At 43.6% G+C, this 20,493-nt stretch overlaps 1 protein-coding gene across 2 annotated transcripts in view; it reads right to left on the bottom strand.

The window, feature by feature from the left end:
- LOC138523462 (sodium/potassium-transporting ATPase subunit alpha-2) overlaps positions 1-20,493 on the bottom strand; it is a 504,124-nt gene that overhangs the window by 155,977 nt on the left and 327,654 nt on the right. For both annotated transcript variants that reach the window (XM_069635440.1, XM_069635438.1), the window contains exon 16: positions 16,722-16,890. In XM_069635440.1, the coding sequence (XP_069491541.1) occupies positions 16,722-16,890 (169 nt within the window). The remainder of the gene's footprint in view (positions 1-16,721; positions 16,891-20,493) is intronic.

The raw sequence follows: 20,493 nt of genomic DNA on the forward strand, positions 1-20,493 counted from the left end.
TTCACAAATATTCACATCGGGTGATTCAATATCCACCCCAGATCCCCCTCAACCGGGCTCAGATCTTTTTAGCATAAAGTTCCATATAGGCTTCCCTCTGCCGTGCTTGAGTCTGTCTTTCACCTTTCACTTTATCGCACAATGTTCATAGGTTTTTCCTTTTCGGGTGACTCACGGTACACCCTGGATTCCCCGCTGCCAGGCTCAGATCGCTTCTACACAATTAGTCTCCCTCAGCCGGGCTCGGACCAATGTCAATTTTACATCAAGTATTGAAGACTTTTAAATGTACACAGGGTTTGGCTTGACCCATTGCAGGACCACTTCGATTTTACAATTCTCTTTCTTTTAACGTTCACACCCTTTTGTTGGATACCTAACAGAGGCCTTTGAATGAGCACCCACGTGATGCCGGAACACTCTGTCTATGGCATCCTATTCTGGCTTCATAGTTCATTCACACATCTGCTGTCTTAATAATCTTCTTCATGCAATGTTGCAGCTTGCAACCTTGATTTACACACCGACAGGTCTGGTTTCAGTCTCCCCAACTCACCGGCTGTGCTGGCTGACTTCACTGGTGATGCTTTGTTGAAGAAGCCAAGGACAGTACCATGGCGGCAAACGCTTCTCCCCGCCTTGACTATCGACTATCGATGCGGGAGGGCCCCGGGTTCCTCCGACACACAATGCAGGTTTCTTTAGCTTTCATTCCAGGTCTTACGTTTCCGAAGGCTCATGAAAGATGTGGTCTGTCGTTGTAAAGGTCAAGTGTATTTCCCTCCTTGCAATCCTCTTCTGCTTTGTGTTAAACTGATATCTTGGAACTGCTGCTTCCTTGTGTGCTTTGCCTTGCTCAGAGTGTGCTTTCGTGATCCGTCTTTTATCCGTGTGGGGAAGTGTGGTGGAAGTCAGGTGTGTGAAATGATCAGTAATTGCCTGACCCTGCCTGACTACAGTAGTAAGACAGGTCAAGTATACGGCTCAGGTATTAGTCTGTTTTCCCTCATAGTGAGTTGTCCGTGTGAAAGTATTTGTGTCAAAAAAGGGGGGTGAGGGGTTGAGACCAGGTAGGGTGGAGTAAAGGTATTACAGGGAAGGGGATACCGCACTCGCCATCCAGTGTCCCACTTCCACTCCCCGAAGGCCTCTCATCCAGGTGATCCTCCTACACTGGTCTACGCCCAGGAACTGGATCCAAAAGCGATGGCCCTGTCCTGGCCACCTCGATGACAGATCCCCAGGGACTAGTGGGTGAGACACCTTCAGGTTTCTCACATACCCTTCCCCCATGCAATGTAGCCATATCTGTTTCACAAGGGAACTGAGAAAGGAAATCTAAGTTCCCTTGATCTTTACCTTTTTGGTGCGCCAAAGTGAAATAGTAGGGTTGCAGGTCTAAGAACCATTGCATGACTTGATGGTTAGAATCTTTTCGTTGGCTGATCCAAACTAGTGGACAGTGATCCATGACGAGTGTGAACTTTCATCCTAGGAGGTAATATCTAAGGTGAGTAATGGCCCACTTGATGGCAAGGGCCCCTAATTCTAGCACAGAGTAATTGTTTTCACCTGGAAAAAGTTTGCGACTAGTAAATAAGATAGGATGTTCCAATCCATCGCAAATTTGTGACAATACTGCTCCTAGCCATGTGAGGGAGGCGTCAATCTGTAATACAAAACTCTTTTGAGAAATCTACTACCTTTAAGATTGGGTTCTGGCACAGCGTTTGTTGTAGGTTGTTATAATACACATCGCCATCGTCCGTCCAATGAATTTTTAGGGGTTCAGCGATCTTTTACTTGTCTTTACGTTTAGCTGTCCTGTTGAGAAGTTAGGGATAAACCTACGATAGTAACCCATTAAGTCTAAGAATGCTCTAAGGTAACTCTTGGCTTTAGGCATAGGGGTATCTAGGACAGTCTTCACTTTCTCGCATTTAGGTTGGACACTACCATTCCCTACAAAGAAGTCGAGGTATTTCACGGCTGATTGGACTAGCCTACATTTGGATGGATTGGCAGTTAAACTGGCTTCCCGAGGGCTCTCATAATAGTAAAAACGTGGAAAAGGTGGTCTCCCCAGGTTTTACTATAAATGACTATGGGCGTCATCATGAGTTTGGTGGTGACCCTTAAATGCGGCGGTAGCGCTATTACCGCTGGATTTATGGGTCCGCCAGATCATGGCCTTGGCAGATTTCCTCCCAGCTCTGAGCTGGGGGGAAATCTGCAGCAAAATATCTGATTTTTGGTGCTATTACCGCCGGCGGGAAATCCGCCGGTGGTAATAGTGTGAATTTTCCCCATTGGGCCCAATGGGTCATGTGGAATGCCCGAATAGGCCCAATGGGGAATGGGCACTAACCGTTCTACCAAACCCGTGATCCGGCGCTAATAGCGCCGTTGGTTTAGCGGTAGGGCTAATAGCGCTGGCAGTAATACCTCTGGCGTTACCGCCCAACTCGTGATGAGGCCCTATATCCTCAATATAAGTGCCACAGAAATCCCAGTAGGGCTTTAATATTCTGTCAATAAGTCACTGGAAAGGGGCGGGGACCCCATGCAAGCCAAAAGGGAGGACTTTAAACTGAAACAGCCACAGGGGTGTCAAGAAGGCTGTCTTCTCCTTATCAGGGTCATGTACTGGGACCTACCAGTACCCCTTGGTTAGGTCTAGGGTCGATTGAAAGGTGGTGTTTCCGAGTTTATCAATCAAGTTAACTATGCATGGCAGGGGATAGGCATCGAAATCAGAGATGGCATTAACTTGGCGGAAATCTATGCAAACCTCCAGGAATGGTCCGGTTTGGTGACCAATACTATAGGGGAGGACCAAGGGCTTGAGGAGGGTTTGATAATATTTGCCCTTAACATTTTATTTACTTACTCAACAGCTTTCTGTTTCTGGGCTTTCGGGAGTCTATATGGTTTCAGATGGACCACTTTTACTTAAGGTGTTCTAATATAATGATATGGGCCCTTCACTCTTCCTGGTTTTCTCCAACAATACATCGGAAAATAATATAATTAAATCTTTTAAATCTTCTTGTTATTGATTAGATAACTCTTGGGGAATGAATTCGAAGTTGTCTATTTCTTCCTGCACCAAACAGGATAGCATTGTGTCATTAGCGGCTAGAGGATTTTCCTTCCACTCTTTTAAGAGATTTACGTGATATAGATGGGTCTTTTGTTTCCTGTCAGGTTGGGAAACCTTATAAGTTCAGTTTCCTGTTTGTTTCAACATTTCATATGGCCCATGCCACTTAGAGACGTTTGTTTTCTGAAGTGGATCAGAGGACCAACACTTTTTCTACTACTCAGATTTACTTTTTTGTCATAAGTGGACTTTTGTTGTAGTTGGGCTTTTTTCCATACGAGTATGTGCTAGATTTTTAACAAGTTTCATATGCTCTCGCAATCGGGTAGCAGTTTGTGAAAGGGGAATGGGTGCCTCTTCTCTCTTTTCCCAGGTCTCCCGGAGCATGTCCAGGGCATCTCTGGGTTCTCTGCCATAGATTAATTTAAAAGGAGAAAATGCAGTGGATGCCCGAGGAGTTTTCCTAACTGCAATTAGTGTCCAGAGGATCCTACCGTCCCAGTCCTTCCAATCCTTATCTACCAACTTTCTCAGGATCATTTTCAGTGTTTTATTGAATCTTTCTACCAATCCTTCAGTTTGAAGATGGTAACCTGAAGTTATTAAGGTGGTGTATTGGAGTAGCTCCTTAACTACACCCATGAGCTTGTTCATGAAATTGGATCCTTGATCCGTCAGGATTTCTTTAGGAAAACCAACTCTGGAGAAATACGGTAATAGGTTTTTCAAAATCTGCTCGGTGGTGTTGTTCCACATAGGAAATGGCTCGGGATATCTAGGCACGTAATTGACAATCACAAGTAAATAGTTGTTACCTAATATAGAGGCTTCCAAAGGACCAATGATATCCATCTCATTCCTTGAGAGAGGAATTTCTATTATTGGTAATGGGTTCAGAAGGGCAGGCAAGGGAGTGTGAGCATGGGTTTTCTGACATATTTCACATGTCTGGATAAAGATGTTTATATCAGCATGGATAGCTGACCAGTAAAACTTCCCACTGATATGTGCCAGGGTCTTGGATTGTCCTAAATGTCCCCATGTCAGATGAGAATGCGCAATTTCTAGTACGATATTCCAGTGGGTTTTGGGGATTACTAACTGGGTTTTACTTAGGCATTCTGTGGTTGTTCCCTTTCTATATAGTAATCCTTGTTTTAGGAAGAAAAAAAGCACTTCTCTTTTCAACTCCCTCTCCTTCAGGAATTGCTTTTAAGAAAGCCTCAGCGAGAGCTGGGTCATTTCGCTGAGCGAAGGCTAGGTCGGGAAAGATGGTAAGCTCTTCTTCCCTTTTCTTCCCCAAAGCTTAAGCTACCTCTCTTAGTATCTTCCAGTTCACGCTCTTCAAAATGGGGAAATAGAGCCTTCTCAGTGATTCCCTGCGCAATTTTGTCCCCATGATGTACCTCATCATGGTTCATGTTTCCCCGGAAGTCGGGATCTTTGACGCCCGCTAGAACGCCTAGACCGAATTTCCAGGCTAGGCTAGATTTTGGGGCCTAGCTGATAAAACACCCAGGAGGGGGTATCAAAAATAGATCTGTGGGAATCATTCATCTTTTCCCTGGAGGGATAGCAGCTTCTCTGCTGCTACATATATCAAAGCCTATTAATTATTTTGTGGTAAAGGATGGGTCTGAGGTTCTACGACTAAGCTTCTGGAATGTTAGGGTTCCCAAATTTGTTTCAATTGAGTCACATCCCACTCCTGACACCACATGTAAGGAAGGCATGCCATCAACAGTAATACAGACACAACTGACGACAGTTCAAAGGTGTTTATTGAACTTCAAAAAGTGTATGATAAAGGCCTATCTAAATCTAAATCTACAGATAGGTGCAAGCTACAACCATTAAATTGGCTTGTCAAAATAAAAGGGCCTACACTAAAAGAAACTATTGCCAATCCTTACCTCTAAACAAAAATAGAGTGGGAAATAATGTTATGAAAAGGAAAGCAGTGTTCAAAATGATATGTCAGGTTTTCAGGCTGTAGCCTGCCTTCCCCACGTTTTTAGCATGGGATAAGGCAGTTCACTTGAGCATAGCAGTCTCTGGGTTCTTTAGCGTGAGGATACAGTTCAGTCATCAGCATAAGGGCCTCTGCAGCATAAGTCTCCTTGCTTCTCAAAGTCTCTTCACTCAAAGGGCCTGATGTAACCAATCATACAACAAGTTCTTTTCTCTTCTGGATTTAAGCAAATATTTACATCCGCGATTTAATATCCACCCCGGGATTCCTCTCAAATGGGATCAGATCCTTTTAGCATAAAGTTCCACACAGTCTTCACTCTGCTGGGCTCGAGCCTGTCTTTCACCTTCACTTTATCGCACAATGTTTGTAGGTTCTTCCTTTTCGGGTGACTCACGGTTCACCGCAGATCCTCTTCTGCCGGGCTCAGATCCCTCCTACACAATTTGTCTCCCTCACCCGGGCTCAGACCAATGTTAATTGTAAATCTAGTATCAAAGTCTTTCGAATGTGCAGAGGGTTTGGCTTGACCCGTTGCAGTACCACTTCGATTTCACAATTCTCTTTATTTCAACGTTCACACCCTTTTGGTTGGATACCTAACAGAGACCTTTCAATGAGCACCCACGTGTTGCCGGACCACTCTGTCTACGGTATCGCATTTTAGCTTCAATTTTCATTCACTCTCCTGCTGTCTTAATAATCATCTTCATCCAATGTTGCGGCTTGCAACCTTGATTTACACAAAGGCCAGTCTGGTTTCAGTCTCCCCAACTCACTGGTTGTGCTGACTTCACTGGTGCTACTTTGTTGTAGGAGCTAAGGACAGTTCCACAGCGGCAAACACTTCTCCCTGAATTGACAATCAATGTGGGAGAGCCCTGGGTACCTCCGACACACAATGTAGGATTCTTTAGCTTTAATTCCAGGTCTAACGTTTGCTACTTTGGAAGCCTCATGAAAGATGCGGTCCGTCGGTGAAAAGGCCAAGGGTATTTCCCTCCTTGTAATCCTCTAAGGTCTTGCCATATTTTGCTTTGTACTAAACTGCCATCTTGGAACTGCTGCTTCCTTGTGTTCTTTGCCTTGCTCAGAGTGTGCTTTAGTGCTCCGCCTTTTATCCATGTGGGGAAATGTGATGGAAGTCAGGTGTGTGTAATGATCAGTAATTGCCTGACCCAGCTTGACCATTGTAGTGGGACATGTCAGGTATACAGCTCGGGTTTTAGTCCGTTTTCCCTCACAGTGAGTTGCCAATGAGAAAGTGTCCGTTTCGAAAAAAGGGGCCGGGGGTAAGACCCTACGTATCCTACCGGGTAGGATGGGGTAAAGGTGTTACAGGGAAGGGCATACCATGTCTCGCCATCCGGTGTCCCACTTACACTCCCCAAAGATCCCCCATCCAGGTGATCCTCCCGCACTGGTCCACCACCAGGAACTGGATCCAAAAGCAATGGCCATGTCCTGGTCACCTGGATGACAGATCCCTGGGGACTAGCAGGTGAGACACCTTCAGGATTCTCACAGCTTGTACTTACTTCATATAGAGCCTTATTACAAGTTTGGCGATATTACCACAATGACCATTACAGAATGCAAGTAATGGTAGTTTAACAGGTCACAATGAGTCCTGTGGACTCACTCAGTATTCCCAATTTTGGTGTCTCATTGTACTCCACTGGGAACATGCAGAGTTAAAACATGCATTAATACTGCTTAGGGGAATAATGCCATTGTAAGTGGATTTAGTATGTCCACGTACAAGTAGGGGGTTTCTAACACCCACCAAAGTGCATACAAGTAGAACAGATAGTATTCAAAAATACTGATCTTTGCCATTACAGTTCTTAGGGTCTAATATGTTACTGGAACCACAGACTTGATCGAACACATTTTCAGAAAGGGATTGATTTAATGATTTACACTTCTTCTGGCACAGGAGAGGCACAGAGCTTTATTTTCTCCGTTTGAGATGTTGAAAGCTCCAGCCCTGGGTGCTTCACTGGTGAATAAGAATGTGTGCAGATGCAGATTCCTCTGCAATTGTGTTTAGTGCAGACATAGTTGTTAAGTACTGTTTTCTAATTGTTGTTGTTTCAAAGATCACAAAATGCCAGATCTTGATTATGTTTTTAGTTGTTTTACCAGCCTTCACACAGAAATACCCATCCCAGAAAAGGGATCTCAGGCTTGGAATAGCTTTGTAACATCTATGCTCAGAAGAATAGGATAAACGCTTCTGTTTTTAAATGTTTAGGTTCTTAAGCCATATAAAGATTGAGTGGATGCGGGGTATTGTACATTTTTGTATAATGGAGGTATTGCCAATGTTAAGAATTCTCTTAGACTAGAGGCCGCATTGCAGGTTTGATGGCATTCCGATAGTAAATTTGCCAGAATACTGCCAAACGGATTTACTGTTCCCGCCACTTGGTCCACCAGAATTTCCATTGGATCACAAGTGGTGGTACGGCAGTGTTAGTCCCCATTTATAGAGTCCTTTGGGCTCCATGGGGATTCCGGCAGGAATACCATTAAACCTATAGTACAACGGTGCAGTAATGTGGTGGTAACAGAGTTATCTCTGTTTTACCACCATTTTGTACCGTACCGTTGCACTTGTAATGAGGCCAAAATACTGAATCCTATAGCTACGAGGAAGCATATGTGCATATTGGCCACCAAGTGGATCAACCAGAACTGTTAAGGGCTGTGAATTAAAATTAAATTAGCTCATTCAACCAGCATATTATTATTATTTTGCATTACCAATATCTAAACATCCTATCATTTCATATATGACACATTCATACGTTTTGCCATCATTCAAAAAAACATTTTTTTTTCCAATTTAGTTTAAGAGAAATAGGGTGCCAATGTATTATGGGACCTTTATTCAAACTGCAAAAAACTGTCCCTTTATGGGTGACCGTCTTTGATGGGCAAACAAACAGACCCAAATGGTATCCCTTGTGTTACCCTTTAGTAAATTGGCTAGGCTCAAGTCTTACTAATAAAATGCACAATTGGTGCAATCCATGTCAACACCTCAACCAACATCCACAGCAAAATACTAAATAGTCTAAGGTCCAGGTTAAGCATAAATTACACAAAAGTAATTGGGACAAGTCAAAAAATCAAATTTTTAACTACATCTATAGAAGGGTATGCTTCTCATGGTACTTGGCGGGGATAAGTTGGACATTGTTGATCAGTTTATGTACTTAGGTTTTACTGCTAAGCCCTATGTGCTTGCTAGACTTTGGGCCTCATCATGAGTTGGGCGGAAACCCCGGCGGTATTACCACCAGGGCTATTAGCCCTACCGCCAAACCCCCGGCGCTATTAGCGCCGGATCACGGGTTTGGTGGAACGGTTGGTTTCCATTCCCCATTGGGCCCATTCGGGAATTTCCCATTCCCCATTGGGCCCAATGGGGAATTTTTGCGCTATTACCGCCGGTGGTATTAGCGCTGGCAGTAATAGCACCGAAAATCGGCAAAATCGTGGTGGATTTGCCCCCAGCTGAGAGCTGGGGGCAAATACGCCAAGTCCATGATCTGGCGGACCCTTAAATGCAGTGGTAATAGTGCTACCACCGCATTTAAGGGTTACCGCAAGACTCGTGATGAGGCCCTTTGTCTAAAATGTATACTCTTTGCGACTCAACGGAGGAAAATGAATTAACTTTTTGGATGGTTTTCCTTCTCTCCAGTCTTAATATATTCACAATTAAGGTAATTCTTCGTATATTATATGGATTAGACGTTCTATTTACTTGTGATGAACAGCTTTGATCCAAATTGGAGGGGTTAATTAGAAGGTGGACACTAACCTTGCCCAATTGTCTACATCTATTTGTTTTAAGATGGGTGTTGTGCCTACTGTCACCAGCCTTGACTGTGGCATGGAAAACTTTGATGTTGTATAGGAAAGTCATTGACCACCCCCGGCCAAATCTTGGTGTTTTTATCTAAAGGTATTATCTGAATGAGGAAAATCTCAAGTGTTAAACAACTTGTTTTAAAATGCATTGGCATTACCAGTTAAGTTCAGATTGATAATTCTCCGGCTGTTAAAAGAGCACTATATGATTGTGACTGGTGTAACTCTAGAGAAAGTATTTGTAAATATTGTCTCTTTTCTATAGTTGCTTTGGAAAAGAAGCCCTGCAATAGTATCAATGACTATCTGAATAAATGTTCATCTCACAAATGGAAAACTCTTTTTGTGATTCAGACTGAATCCCCTACCCACTTATGAAGTAATTGGAATGAGATCGAAAGATCCTGGAAGTCAGTTACATTTTCATTTATGTAGGAATGTGGAGGCAAGGGAACATTAAAAACACATTATCATTGGTTTCCCTGAGCTCCAGGCTAAGGGTTTGAGGTTTTTGTTTTACGGAATATAATGACATAACAAGACCTAACTTGGCCTGAATATGTGTCAGAAAACAAATATCTATGGCAACTCTAACATATTTGATAGAAATCTTAGACATAAACATTTTGTTGATGAATGAAGTCTACAGTTGTATGTAAAAAATGACTTGTTTTAGGATAAGTGGAATGTATTATGTAGTTTTAATTACCATAGACAATGAGCTTTTAATCTTGCACTTGATTGTATTATATGAATTGTAATGAATTGGGTATAATGGTTTTGAAATATAATTTTGTGTAAGGTTTAATATAAACCAAAAACAAAAAGAAAAACAATTATATATATATCTGGTGTCATGCATGTAATATTCTTTATTTCATTGACAAATGAATGCAACTATTTCTGGCTTGATAGGTCATCCCGTTCCTGTGATAATCAACCTTTTGGTTTTTCGACTTTGTTGTTCAGCATTACGTTTTATGTTGTTACACCGCCATCTAAAGGTCATTTGTAGAAAGTGTTCATCATCATGCATCAAAGCTTAAACATGATGAATATTCTGAAGAAAGGAGATCTCGAGACCATGAAGCTGATAGAATTCAACATGCTTTGAGAGCAGAACAATGAAAGTGCTGAAGAACCTGAAGCAAGATTTACTAATGAGAGAATTTGTGCTGCTAAAAAACAAAGCAACTAAACTGCTGAAGGTACTGAAACATGACTTGCTGTTAAGAGAATTAGTGCTGCTGAACAACGAAGGAATGAAACTGCTGAAGTAACTGAAGTAAGACTTACTGATCAGAGATTTAAAAATCTGAGAATTGAAATCCCGGGCGAAGCCGGATAGTTCAAGCTAGTAAATAAATAAAAGTGCACATTTGTATTAGCCAAACACCCTGAAAAATAAGCAAATGTCATTCTTAATTTTACTCAACTATGCAGAGCAAATCCTTTAAAACAGACCCAAGAAAATGATGTCAACTCAAATCCAGTGGGTGATCGGTAGGTGTTATCCAATGGGAAATTAAAAATATCAGAAACAACAACTAAGTATTGTCCTGGTTCTGAAAACCGAGGTATAGGCCAAACAATGTTCAACCAAAATTAGGCACCTGGACTCAGTCTGACCTACTCGGAAAAGTTACCTTCTGACTTAATGGTTTTCCTGGAGAAAATATTTTACAAATGAGGAGAGTCCTTGTGTTGTACCTAATAAGTGTTCCCCTTGATTAAATACTCTAAAAGGGTCCGCACGGTAGGAAAAAGTAAACAAATTACAAAATCTCAAAGCAATCAAAGGCGCAGTGGAAGGCAAAGTCAGTAGCTGAGTCAGAGCTCCACAGCATTGGATCCGGTCCTCAGGTTTAACCACTTTATGCAGAAAGCAATTACAAAAATGACATAGTCGCAACATGGAGAAGGGACCTGGACCTCTTGATGGCCATATCTGGGTTTGGGCTCCATGGCTTTGGATACACTTTCAGGTAACTTGAGGTGAACAGCTCCTCTAACTTTCCAGAAAGCTTTAACTTCACCTGGAGTCATCTGAGTCCCTAACAAGGTTACCTATTTCACAGGAAGACAGTCATTTTTAGTGTCAGCTAGTTCCAAGCAAAACGTTTTCAAAGGCAAGCTAGCAGTCCTTCTGGGTCTGCTGATCAGGACAAAGTCCTCTTGCACCTCTTACTCTGATTTTCTTCTAGGTGAACACCCCTAGGGCACCCAGAATCGTGAGGTATGCTTACTTCACTCACTTATACCATCGATGGGGGTCCAAGAGCCGCAGGTACTGTGGCTAAAATAAATTTGGGATTGGGTTCAGCTATGCGGTTCCAATATTCGGTTCTGGGACGACTCTGACAGATTAGCTCCTGGATTAGCCAGACACCTCAGGAGAGCAGCCACAGTGACTCCCGCAATGTGCTGGGACCACCAGGACAGAGCAAATGAAGAACAACGGCCCCGGTCTGAGACCAGTAGGACTGGCTTGTGGCAGTGGCAAGAAACAGACTCCAAAAAGGCCCCTTTTCACAGTGGAGAGAAGTAACAATGTTCCTGGGCCACTTGCCAAGGAATTTCTAAGTCCCAAGCTCCAGATGCTAATCGTAGCAGCAGAGTGGCCTTTTCAGCAGATGGGCAGTGCAGAGGATGATCCAGGGACACCGCTGGCAGCCACAAACAGCAAGATTCTGGAGCCAGTTGTGGGATTCATTGTTCCCAACAGGCCACGGGAAGAAGGAACAGGGGAGGGTCTTCTCTGGGTGCAGTAGAAGCAGCACCAGGCAGTGATGGTTGGCTTGGGCAATGCTGCTTCACTTCGAAAGGAATCCACCAGGTGTTTGTCAGCAAGCTTCTCGTCTTTGAACTCCCAGTTCCAGTGGGCAATCTCAAGAATGGCTGCAGAGCTTCCATTCTCATCCAAAATTCAATGAAAAGAATCTGCACCATGCAAACAGGTTGAACAGCCACAAACCCCCATCTGCCTTGCAAGAGGCACTTCCTGGCAGTAATATGTTTTGGGACTAAACTAGGGTGCTCCCAACACTATTGTATGACAGGCTCCCAGCACCCATGTGGGTGCTAGGAGAGCATGTCTCAATAACAAGCCCTGAAAGGGTCCAGCATTTTGTAATGGTAAAAAAGGGCAGGGAGAGCATTTCTATCCCTGTTTCAGGGATAAAGATACAAGTGGGTGGGACAGAAGCCGTTCATGCTGCTGCTGTTCTATATAAAAGAAAATGCATGACAGGGCTGCCAATTATCTGGTCATGCATTGCATATTCCCTTGCGTCTATTCCAAGTAGGTGCAGGGCAACAGGACTATTTTCTGTGCATTTGAAATAGAATGTCATGTGTAGATTCAGAGTAGACTTTGAAATGTGCAGAAACACCCCTTAATTGGCGAGAAATCCACAAAGGGGGTGAATAAGGGTATCTGAATATGCTCATCAGAATGTGATGTACACGTCCAAACACCCTTTGAGAATCGGGTGCATGTCTTTTTTGGGACATGTGATGAGATGCACAAGAGCATCAAAAAGGTTTTTAAAATCTGCCCCATCCGTTATTAAAAGCCACATGATTTTCAAAGTTTTTTTAACCAAATTTGAGCCAAATCAGACATTAACAACTTGGCTCGATTCGACTCAAACGTTTTCTTTGAAGCTTTCAACAAGCATTAGAGTTGAGCACTAAAAGGTTTGCCTATCCCTAAACTAGACAGTCCTAAACCCAGTCCTGAAGAGTTGAGACACACAAAGGCACACAAATGCACTATCTGGGAACCTTGAGCAGAGCCTTGGTAGTTCATGCACTTATATGGGCTTCCCTGACCTGGCAGGAAGACGGTCAAATGGCATGAAGTAAAAAACAAAGGTCGCATGTAAGTGCACCAAAAAAAGATGTAAAACACAGTTTACACTACCACCAGCCTCTCCTAGGCACATCAAAATGCATAAAGCTGCCTTTCAGACAAAAGGGAAAAAGGGATATGGGTTTATGGCCCATTGGAACGTGTATATGTAATGGATGGGATTACACCAGAATTATATTGAGTCCAAATAACCGGAAAAACTCAAAAAGATGGCAAGTTACTGTTTTATTAACAATTATCTAAAACAGGGAGGTTACAACGAACATCAATGGGCGTACGCTCAGTCGCTCAATGATCTTATTATTATTATTATTATTATTATTATTATTATTATTATTATTATTATTATTATCTCCACAGAAAATACAAGGCGTATATTCAATTATGCATCAGAGTGACATCATACTACGTGGCAACCTATCAAGGGTCAGGATTGGTTAAGGGAAACATCTAGATATAGAATTATATAGGAGCTAGGATTGTTATTGGCTGTTTTATATCAGGTGGACAACTTATGCCTACTTCTTCAAACATGTCATTTCAGAAACAGTCATTACACTGTGTCTCATTGGTTTCTTAAGATATAAGGTCCTTCATTATACAGACTAATACAATTGGTTGGCACAATTGTGCCATGTCTGGAACATTCAGTTCATTTAGCAGCAGGTGACACCCAGACCCATGTGCAGGGAGATAGGACATGAAGCTACCTCACCACCCAATTAGCCCAGCATCGCCCATCACCCATGCCTTCTGCCATGAAATTGTCTTTGTACTTGGCCTTGTAGAGTATTCGTGTCTTTAGGAATACATGGTAATGAGGGTACTCGCTATCGTGTCCTGAACTTCAGGTTCAAGCTCTATTTCCCGCCTTGGCTCACGTGACAGGAGACCACGAACTGGACCGTTTTGCAATTTTTAAATACTCTAAATGAATTCAAACTTGGCATCCTTTGTGTTTTTTCTTGTGCCTTAACATGAAAAGATGCATCCTCTGCACACTCGTTCTTCTTCAGAGTAGATAGCTGACCTCGATTTCTAAGATCTTGAGTTCAGGCCAGGCAGCCTCGCCATGCAGCCCCTTGAGCCTGCTATTCTGCTGAAATACAGCTTTCCATTCTCCCTTCATGATTTCTGTCTTATTTATTTCATGATACCAATGTCCAGTTTCTGTACAATGGCGGCTTCCTGTGCATTCTATTTACTACTCATAGCTAGCCTCTATAATGACTTGATCTACCTTCTGAAACACCTACCTATCTGAAACAGGTGTATGAGCGCAACACAAATAAAATATCAATATCAATACTTTGCGATTCAGCGTCTGTACATTTATTGAACCTCTGTTTTCTGCAACATGTTAACATGTAATCTTCTTCTCCATGTTACTTCATCATTTGTCCTCTAGGATTTGTCTTAATGGGTATCTCTCACTTTCTTATGAAGTCATCAGTTCATTTTCTTAGCTCTTTCTCATATTCCTTCAGGGAGTTCTTCATGCAGGTTGTCATCACTTTGGGGGTACTTTCGATAGGGTTGTCTCAATGGGTATCTCCTTCCAAATACTTGCTGCGGTATTGGCACGATAGCTGGTGACAGGCAAAGCACTGTCTCATGTCTCCAATATATGGGAGTTGGGGGGTGGGATCTCCTGCGGATGTATACTGCTGCTCCTCTACAGATACAAAGTACCCATGTAGCACTCTACTGTAAGTTAGTGAGTGCTGCATTAAAACAAAATACAAAACATGACTGAGGGAAACAGTCCCACTGCACTGGAAGCCTTAAGTGTTAACCAGGGCCTGCAAAATGAATGAGCTGAGCGGGTAAGTAAAGTTAAAAAGCCTTAGTCAAACGTTAGGCAGGGATTCAAGACAAAGACACAATTGCTGGGGGTTTGATTGACATCATTGGTGATAAAATGCAAAAGGAAAATTCTTCCCTAAAAGTCTTCATCATAATCCGGCATCAAGGAATGTTAAAGGCATGTGGCCCACCAGCAGGGGGTTTTGTACCCCTATGATTGGCAGGCTAAGCATAAGGAAAGTGGCAAGTCTTGGCTATCCCATAACTAATGTCCACTTACATTTTACTTCATTGTGGCCCCATTTCCTTTTCTTCAAGGTCACAGGTTTGTTTACATCGCTAAACCAAAATGCTGGAGGCTGTTAATCAGTGGAAAGGTGGTCTTTTAGTGACATTTGCTTCCACCAAAATTCAAAGAAGAGGTCTGTTGGCTGGGCTGCATGGAGGGAGACAACCCCATGCTGGACACGGTGTATGTGGTCGGGCTTGGCCACTACAGATGAGAGTCGTCTCCAGTCCCTGAAGGGGATATATGGGTGGTCTAGCCTGTCCCACCCAGGGCCATTTCCTGAAGGAAAATGTCACCGGCATGACTCAACAAGAGTGTGAAACAGCTGTTAACTCAGTTTTGCACAATTAATTCGCAATTTAAGTAAGCGTGGGTGAATTTGAGGCAATATGTTTCCCCCCTTATTAAGCTATATTTTAGGATCAATATATAATTCATTTGGACGCTAAAATCAGTTTGGCCATCCCATATTCAATAAACCTTCCAAACCCTAAATGTGCAACTTGCTTTCATCACATGTTTTTAATTTAACGATTTAAAGCAAATCTTTATGGTTTGACCTATGGCCCAGTAAGGTCCCACAATCCTTTCATGAGGGGTATGAACTGAGGTGGTGAGCCAACCCTGCCTGTAATGGCCTGATGCCCAAGTTAGGGGCCAGAGCGAAGCAAGGGTCTCATAAAGTGGGCGGCAGCGCCATTGCTGACCTGATCGGCCCATCACTGAGGGTCATATCGCCAAAAGCACTCACGGAACTGCACTGTTGGTGCTAAATAATGCAATGTATTAAAAGAAAAAAGAAAATCTTTCACCTTTTAATGTATCATACACTTTAGCGCGCATATGTTTGTTTTGCGGCTACTAAAGGTGCCATTGGGGGTTACGGATGGGGTAACTCAGGCATCAGCCAGGGATGCACTGAGGAGCTGGGAAAGATGACTTATGCCAATGAATACAGCCCATGTACGAAGCTCCCTGATTGGCTAGTGCCCCCGTCCAGGGTGCTAATGTATAAACTAGCAACTCAAGGGATGAAACCGTTTCCTCTCTCATGGCACTTGGCCTGTAGGCCCCAGAGTGTGTTTAAGGTCGAGAAATGCACTGTGTCCTGGGATAAGGTGCGATCTCAAGCAAGGATTGTCATGGTACAGAAAAACAGGGACGAGGCAAGACGTTTCTAGACCTCAGACTTCCGGTCGAGTCTAAAATGGGTGCAGAGTCCAGCTAAAACCTTAAAAAGAGGAAACATACTTAGGCAGTTGAACTACCTCACGCAAAGTGACACAAAATTACTCAGGTACTCAGCAGATGATATTTGGAGGATCATGTAAGTGTCATCCATTCATTGTCTTGTCTAGTGAGACTGCCAACCACCCAGCCAATCATTAACTGTGTTCAGAGCAATGCTTTGCATAGTGCAGAATAGCACCAGTTCATTTCAGATGGACAACAGTATACACACACTGGAACAAATAACTGCAGTTGAAGGTAACGTTGGTGACCATCACGTGACACATCCTTAGAATCACGTGATAAAACATACCCAACCTGATCCTGTCCTTATGACATACTTAAATACATTTTCAACATACATAGTGGTATTTGATGTGTTTCATGCAGTATAATGGAGACCACAATGGAGTAAACCATAGACTTGTGTATGGGCGGGTTATAAATGCCATATCATACCATATATCATATCATATATCATAACCGCTAATGGGCTGCTTCCAACTATGGAATGAGCACTGGAATTAATCACCTTCAAACCCTACAAGCTAACAGGACTTACCTTCCTCCACCCCTGTCACAATAGAGGCGAAATTATCATCAAGAAGGATCATGTCAGCGGCCTGCTTGGAGACATCAGAGCCTGAAATGCCCATGGCCACACCGATGTCTGCCTTCTTCAAAGCCGGGGAGTCATTGACACCGTCACCTGTCACTGCAACAATGGCGCCCTGGATGGAAGAGGAAAACTGGTATCAAATGCCTGCCCACACGGTATGTCGCAGGCATCATGGGTTGCAGTGAATGGAACCTGCTAGCAAGGGGTGGCCCAGTGAACCTGCTCATATGGGCTGTCATCAGAGCACCCCCCCTGTCTGGCTTCATGGCTCTATATTCATGGATTCCCTGTGCCTCTGTGGCTGTAGGTAAGTGTGGAGGAAAGCACTGGTCATGGCAAGTCAGTTGGCGGTGGTCTACGGGGTGGGAACGGATACTTTACGAGCATAACTAGGTGTTCTCTATCTGGGAGTCAGGTGGGTCCCCGCAGCACACTGCAAGCTGGCTACCACCTACGTCAGCGCTGAAGGCAGCTAATGGTTCTATTGGGGCTGTTGGCCATATAATGCAATCATCAATTACTTTCAGATCTGAACATTGCGTTCTGCTATAATCCCAAAATGCATAGCAGTGTCATATCTTTGCCATGGGAAAACTATGGGATGCGTGTAGCAGGACCGCAGCTGGATAGAACCGGAAAGCTTACAGAAAGAATGGGGGAATAAAGAGAGAAAGGAAGTCCAGGGAGCAGCCAAAGGAGGGCAGAGGACTTCTGCCACGGATATATTGCAGATAGATTGCTTTGCCCGCTGCCAGTGCGATTTGAGATCACGCATTTGCATGCTGATCATCTGAAACCCAAGAGTCTACAGATCGCACCGGCAGTCATAGGGGCAAGGGCTAGTGCAAACTGCACGTGGTTCCCAATTGTGACCACTCCAAACCCCTAAATGGTGTACCTAGATAAGCACCATCTTCTATTGTTATTGTAATTGCTAATTGTAATTTATACAGCGCTTATACACAGGTGGAGTGCTTCAAAGCGGTTCAAGGCAGGAAGGGAACAGGGGAGTACAGTAATCATTCTTAGGCCTTGAAGTATCCGAATGATTTAACAGAAACACTAGCATACTAGGCCTGAGCATAGTAGGCCTGACAGCAGTTCTACTAGTGCAAGTGCATGAAGTGTTACATATTGTGACCAGCTAGGGAGGAGGGACAAAAAAACGTGAGGGATTGTGGATGGCAACAGGACAGACAAACTTACTAGTCCTAGTACATTTAGGTCATGCATGCATGCATCCGGAGGTGTGAGGAAGGAGGGATTGGGGGGAACAAACGTGTCCAGTCCAGCAGGGCCCTGGAATAAGTGCAGAGAGGTTGCACTGCTCATTGAGCGTAAGCTGAAAGTGCAGTAATGCTGAACATAATGCAGCAGCCTGGAGGCAAGTGCAAAAGACTGGCGGGGGAGCCTGGGACCTTTATGGCTCTGGAGGTGAACCAGGCACCAGTCAGCAAAACTGAACAGAGTTAGGAAGGAGAAGGAGGAAGGAGGGTGTAGAGAAAGAGAACGGAGGTTAGAAAGGCAGAGGGAGAGAGGAAGAGGAGGAGAAAAGGAAGGTCTTGAGGAGTTTCCGGAACTTAAGGCGGTCCGGCTCAAGATGCAGAGAGGAAGGGAGGCTGTTCCAGAGGGAGGCATCTGCAGAGGATAAAGATATACCCCCAAATCTCTGTTTGTGAAAGCGGCTCATCCGCAGAGAGTTGGAGGAGGACACGCGTAGGACTCCGGAGGGAGAGTATTTAGGAAGAGAGCGCTGTAGATAGTGCGGGCCCCGGCCCAAGAAAGCCTTGTGGATTATGCAGAGGGTCTTGAACTTAATGCTTGCATCCACGGGGAGCCAGTGGAGGGATTTCAGCTCCATAGAGATGCGGTTCCTGGGCTTGAGGCCAAAGATAAGTCTTGCAGTTCTGTTCTGGATGAGTTGTAGAGGACGGAGAGAAGAAATAGGAAGATTGAGAAAGAGGCTTTGTTTAGCAGATGGATGGGGTAATCCCTTATACTGTTTGCACAGCCAGTTCTCTACAAGGAAGGATTTGATCTAGCAGAGAACTGAACTTTCAAACATCAAGCGAGTAGCAAGGACCATAGGGGGGGTGTTGTGATCGATGGTGTCAAAGGTGGTGGCGTGGTCGAGCAAGACCAATAGGCATGGGTCAGTATTGTAGAACGAGGGCATCGGTAACAACTTGGATGGTGATGGTATCTGTACTGCATCTATGTTGGAAGCTGATCTGGTAATCCTATAGGAGGTTGTGTTGGTCAAGTTTTTCGTGAAGTTGGATAATGAGGTCTTTCACTATAACCTTCCAACTCACGGTCTGGTAAGTGATTTGGTGCTAATTAGCTGGACTGTTTGGCTGAGTGTGGGCTTCATGAGTAAGTGGAGGATCAGTTGTGCCTACTGTGCTTCAGGGGTGATGTATTGTGTTAGGAAAGACTTCTCTTTTGGCAATTTACCTTCATAGTTCTATGGACCCCCAAACATTTTGCTTTTGTTCTTAAACCTGTCTTGACATTTTACAGGGAAGTGAAGCCTTCAGCTTTACTCCCCTGGCCCCTTGCTCATTTTGTTAAGGGAAAACTATCAGTACTGGGAAACTAGGTTTGCCTTTTGACTTTTTACACTTTGTAACTTTTTAACATTGCACACAGCATCTTATAATTCAGTGCACTTCGGATACTTTTGTATCTCCATAGTCTTTTACACTTTGGATTTTTGTTTACTTTTATATGTGCCTAAAGACAAGCTGGTGGACGCAATTATATTTGTACCATTTTTGTGTTATTTCTAGTGTACACCCTAGAGTTTACTGCGTCTGGCTTCTAAACGTGGCTAGTGCCCTAAAATGGGCATGTAATTTTCGTTTGTTTGTTGAAATGATAGCTGCTGTTGAAGTGGGTGCACTTTGCTATTTGGACAGCAGAGGGCAACCTGAGACTGAAACATTGCATCAGCTGAGTATGGAAAAATACCCACATTGGTCAGGTGGTTATTGATTCTATTTGGGTTCTATAATAGGATCCAAAGCTTTATCTCGGCAAGGGCCGTCAACACCATTTTAGAGCTGCCAGGTTTCAGGTTTGCTGCTTCATGGAGTCCTCTAAACCATATGCTATTTAAACTCTGGTCTTGCCAGTAAGTTGTTTGTTCAGAGGGCCCATGAGCTTCTGTTCTTCCACGTTCAATCTTTCCCGAATGCTGGCAGGTGCAATAAGCTTTGCTGTTTGGCCTCTCCTGATCACAGGGCTTCCTCTTACGCTGTTCCATACCCCTCTGGGAGACGCATTGGGTAGCAGCTAGATTAGCTTGCCCCATCACATGGTAAATGAGGAGTTCACTCAACTCACCACAAGAAACACTTCAACCACAATTATATGCACACCTCCTTACTGTGCTGACCCACACTTGCCTGGTGTTAGTCAAGTTGCATTTCTTTCTCACCCCATACTTTACTGATGTGCGGAAATACATTTCATTTTTTTTGTCCTTAATTTCTTTGAAGTCCAGGTTAATGTTTTTTCCATTGACAAATAAGGTTTTATTTACGGTGCCAAACTGAATACTAGCAAGTTAAAACATACACAGTGTTGTATTTGATCAACAAACAAGTAATGTTATTGTCTATCATTAAATGGCAGCCTTTATATCTTTGTGTTGTATATGTATGATGTGCCTATGCAAGGCACAGGTTACAAAGTATGGGAGAGAGTTAGA

This window comes from Ambystoma mexicanum, chromosome 1q (assembly GCF_040938575.1).
Source record: "Ambystoma mexicanum isolate Mex_15411 chromosome 1q, UKY_AmexF1_1, whole genome shotgun sequence".
Lineage (NCBI taxonomy): Eukaryota > Metazoa > Chordata > Amphibia > Caudata > Ambystomatidae > Ambystoma > Ambystoma mexicanum.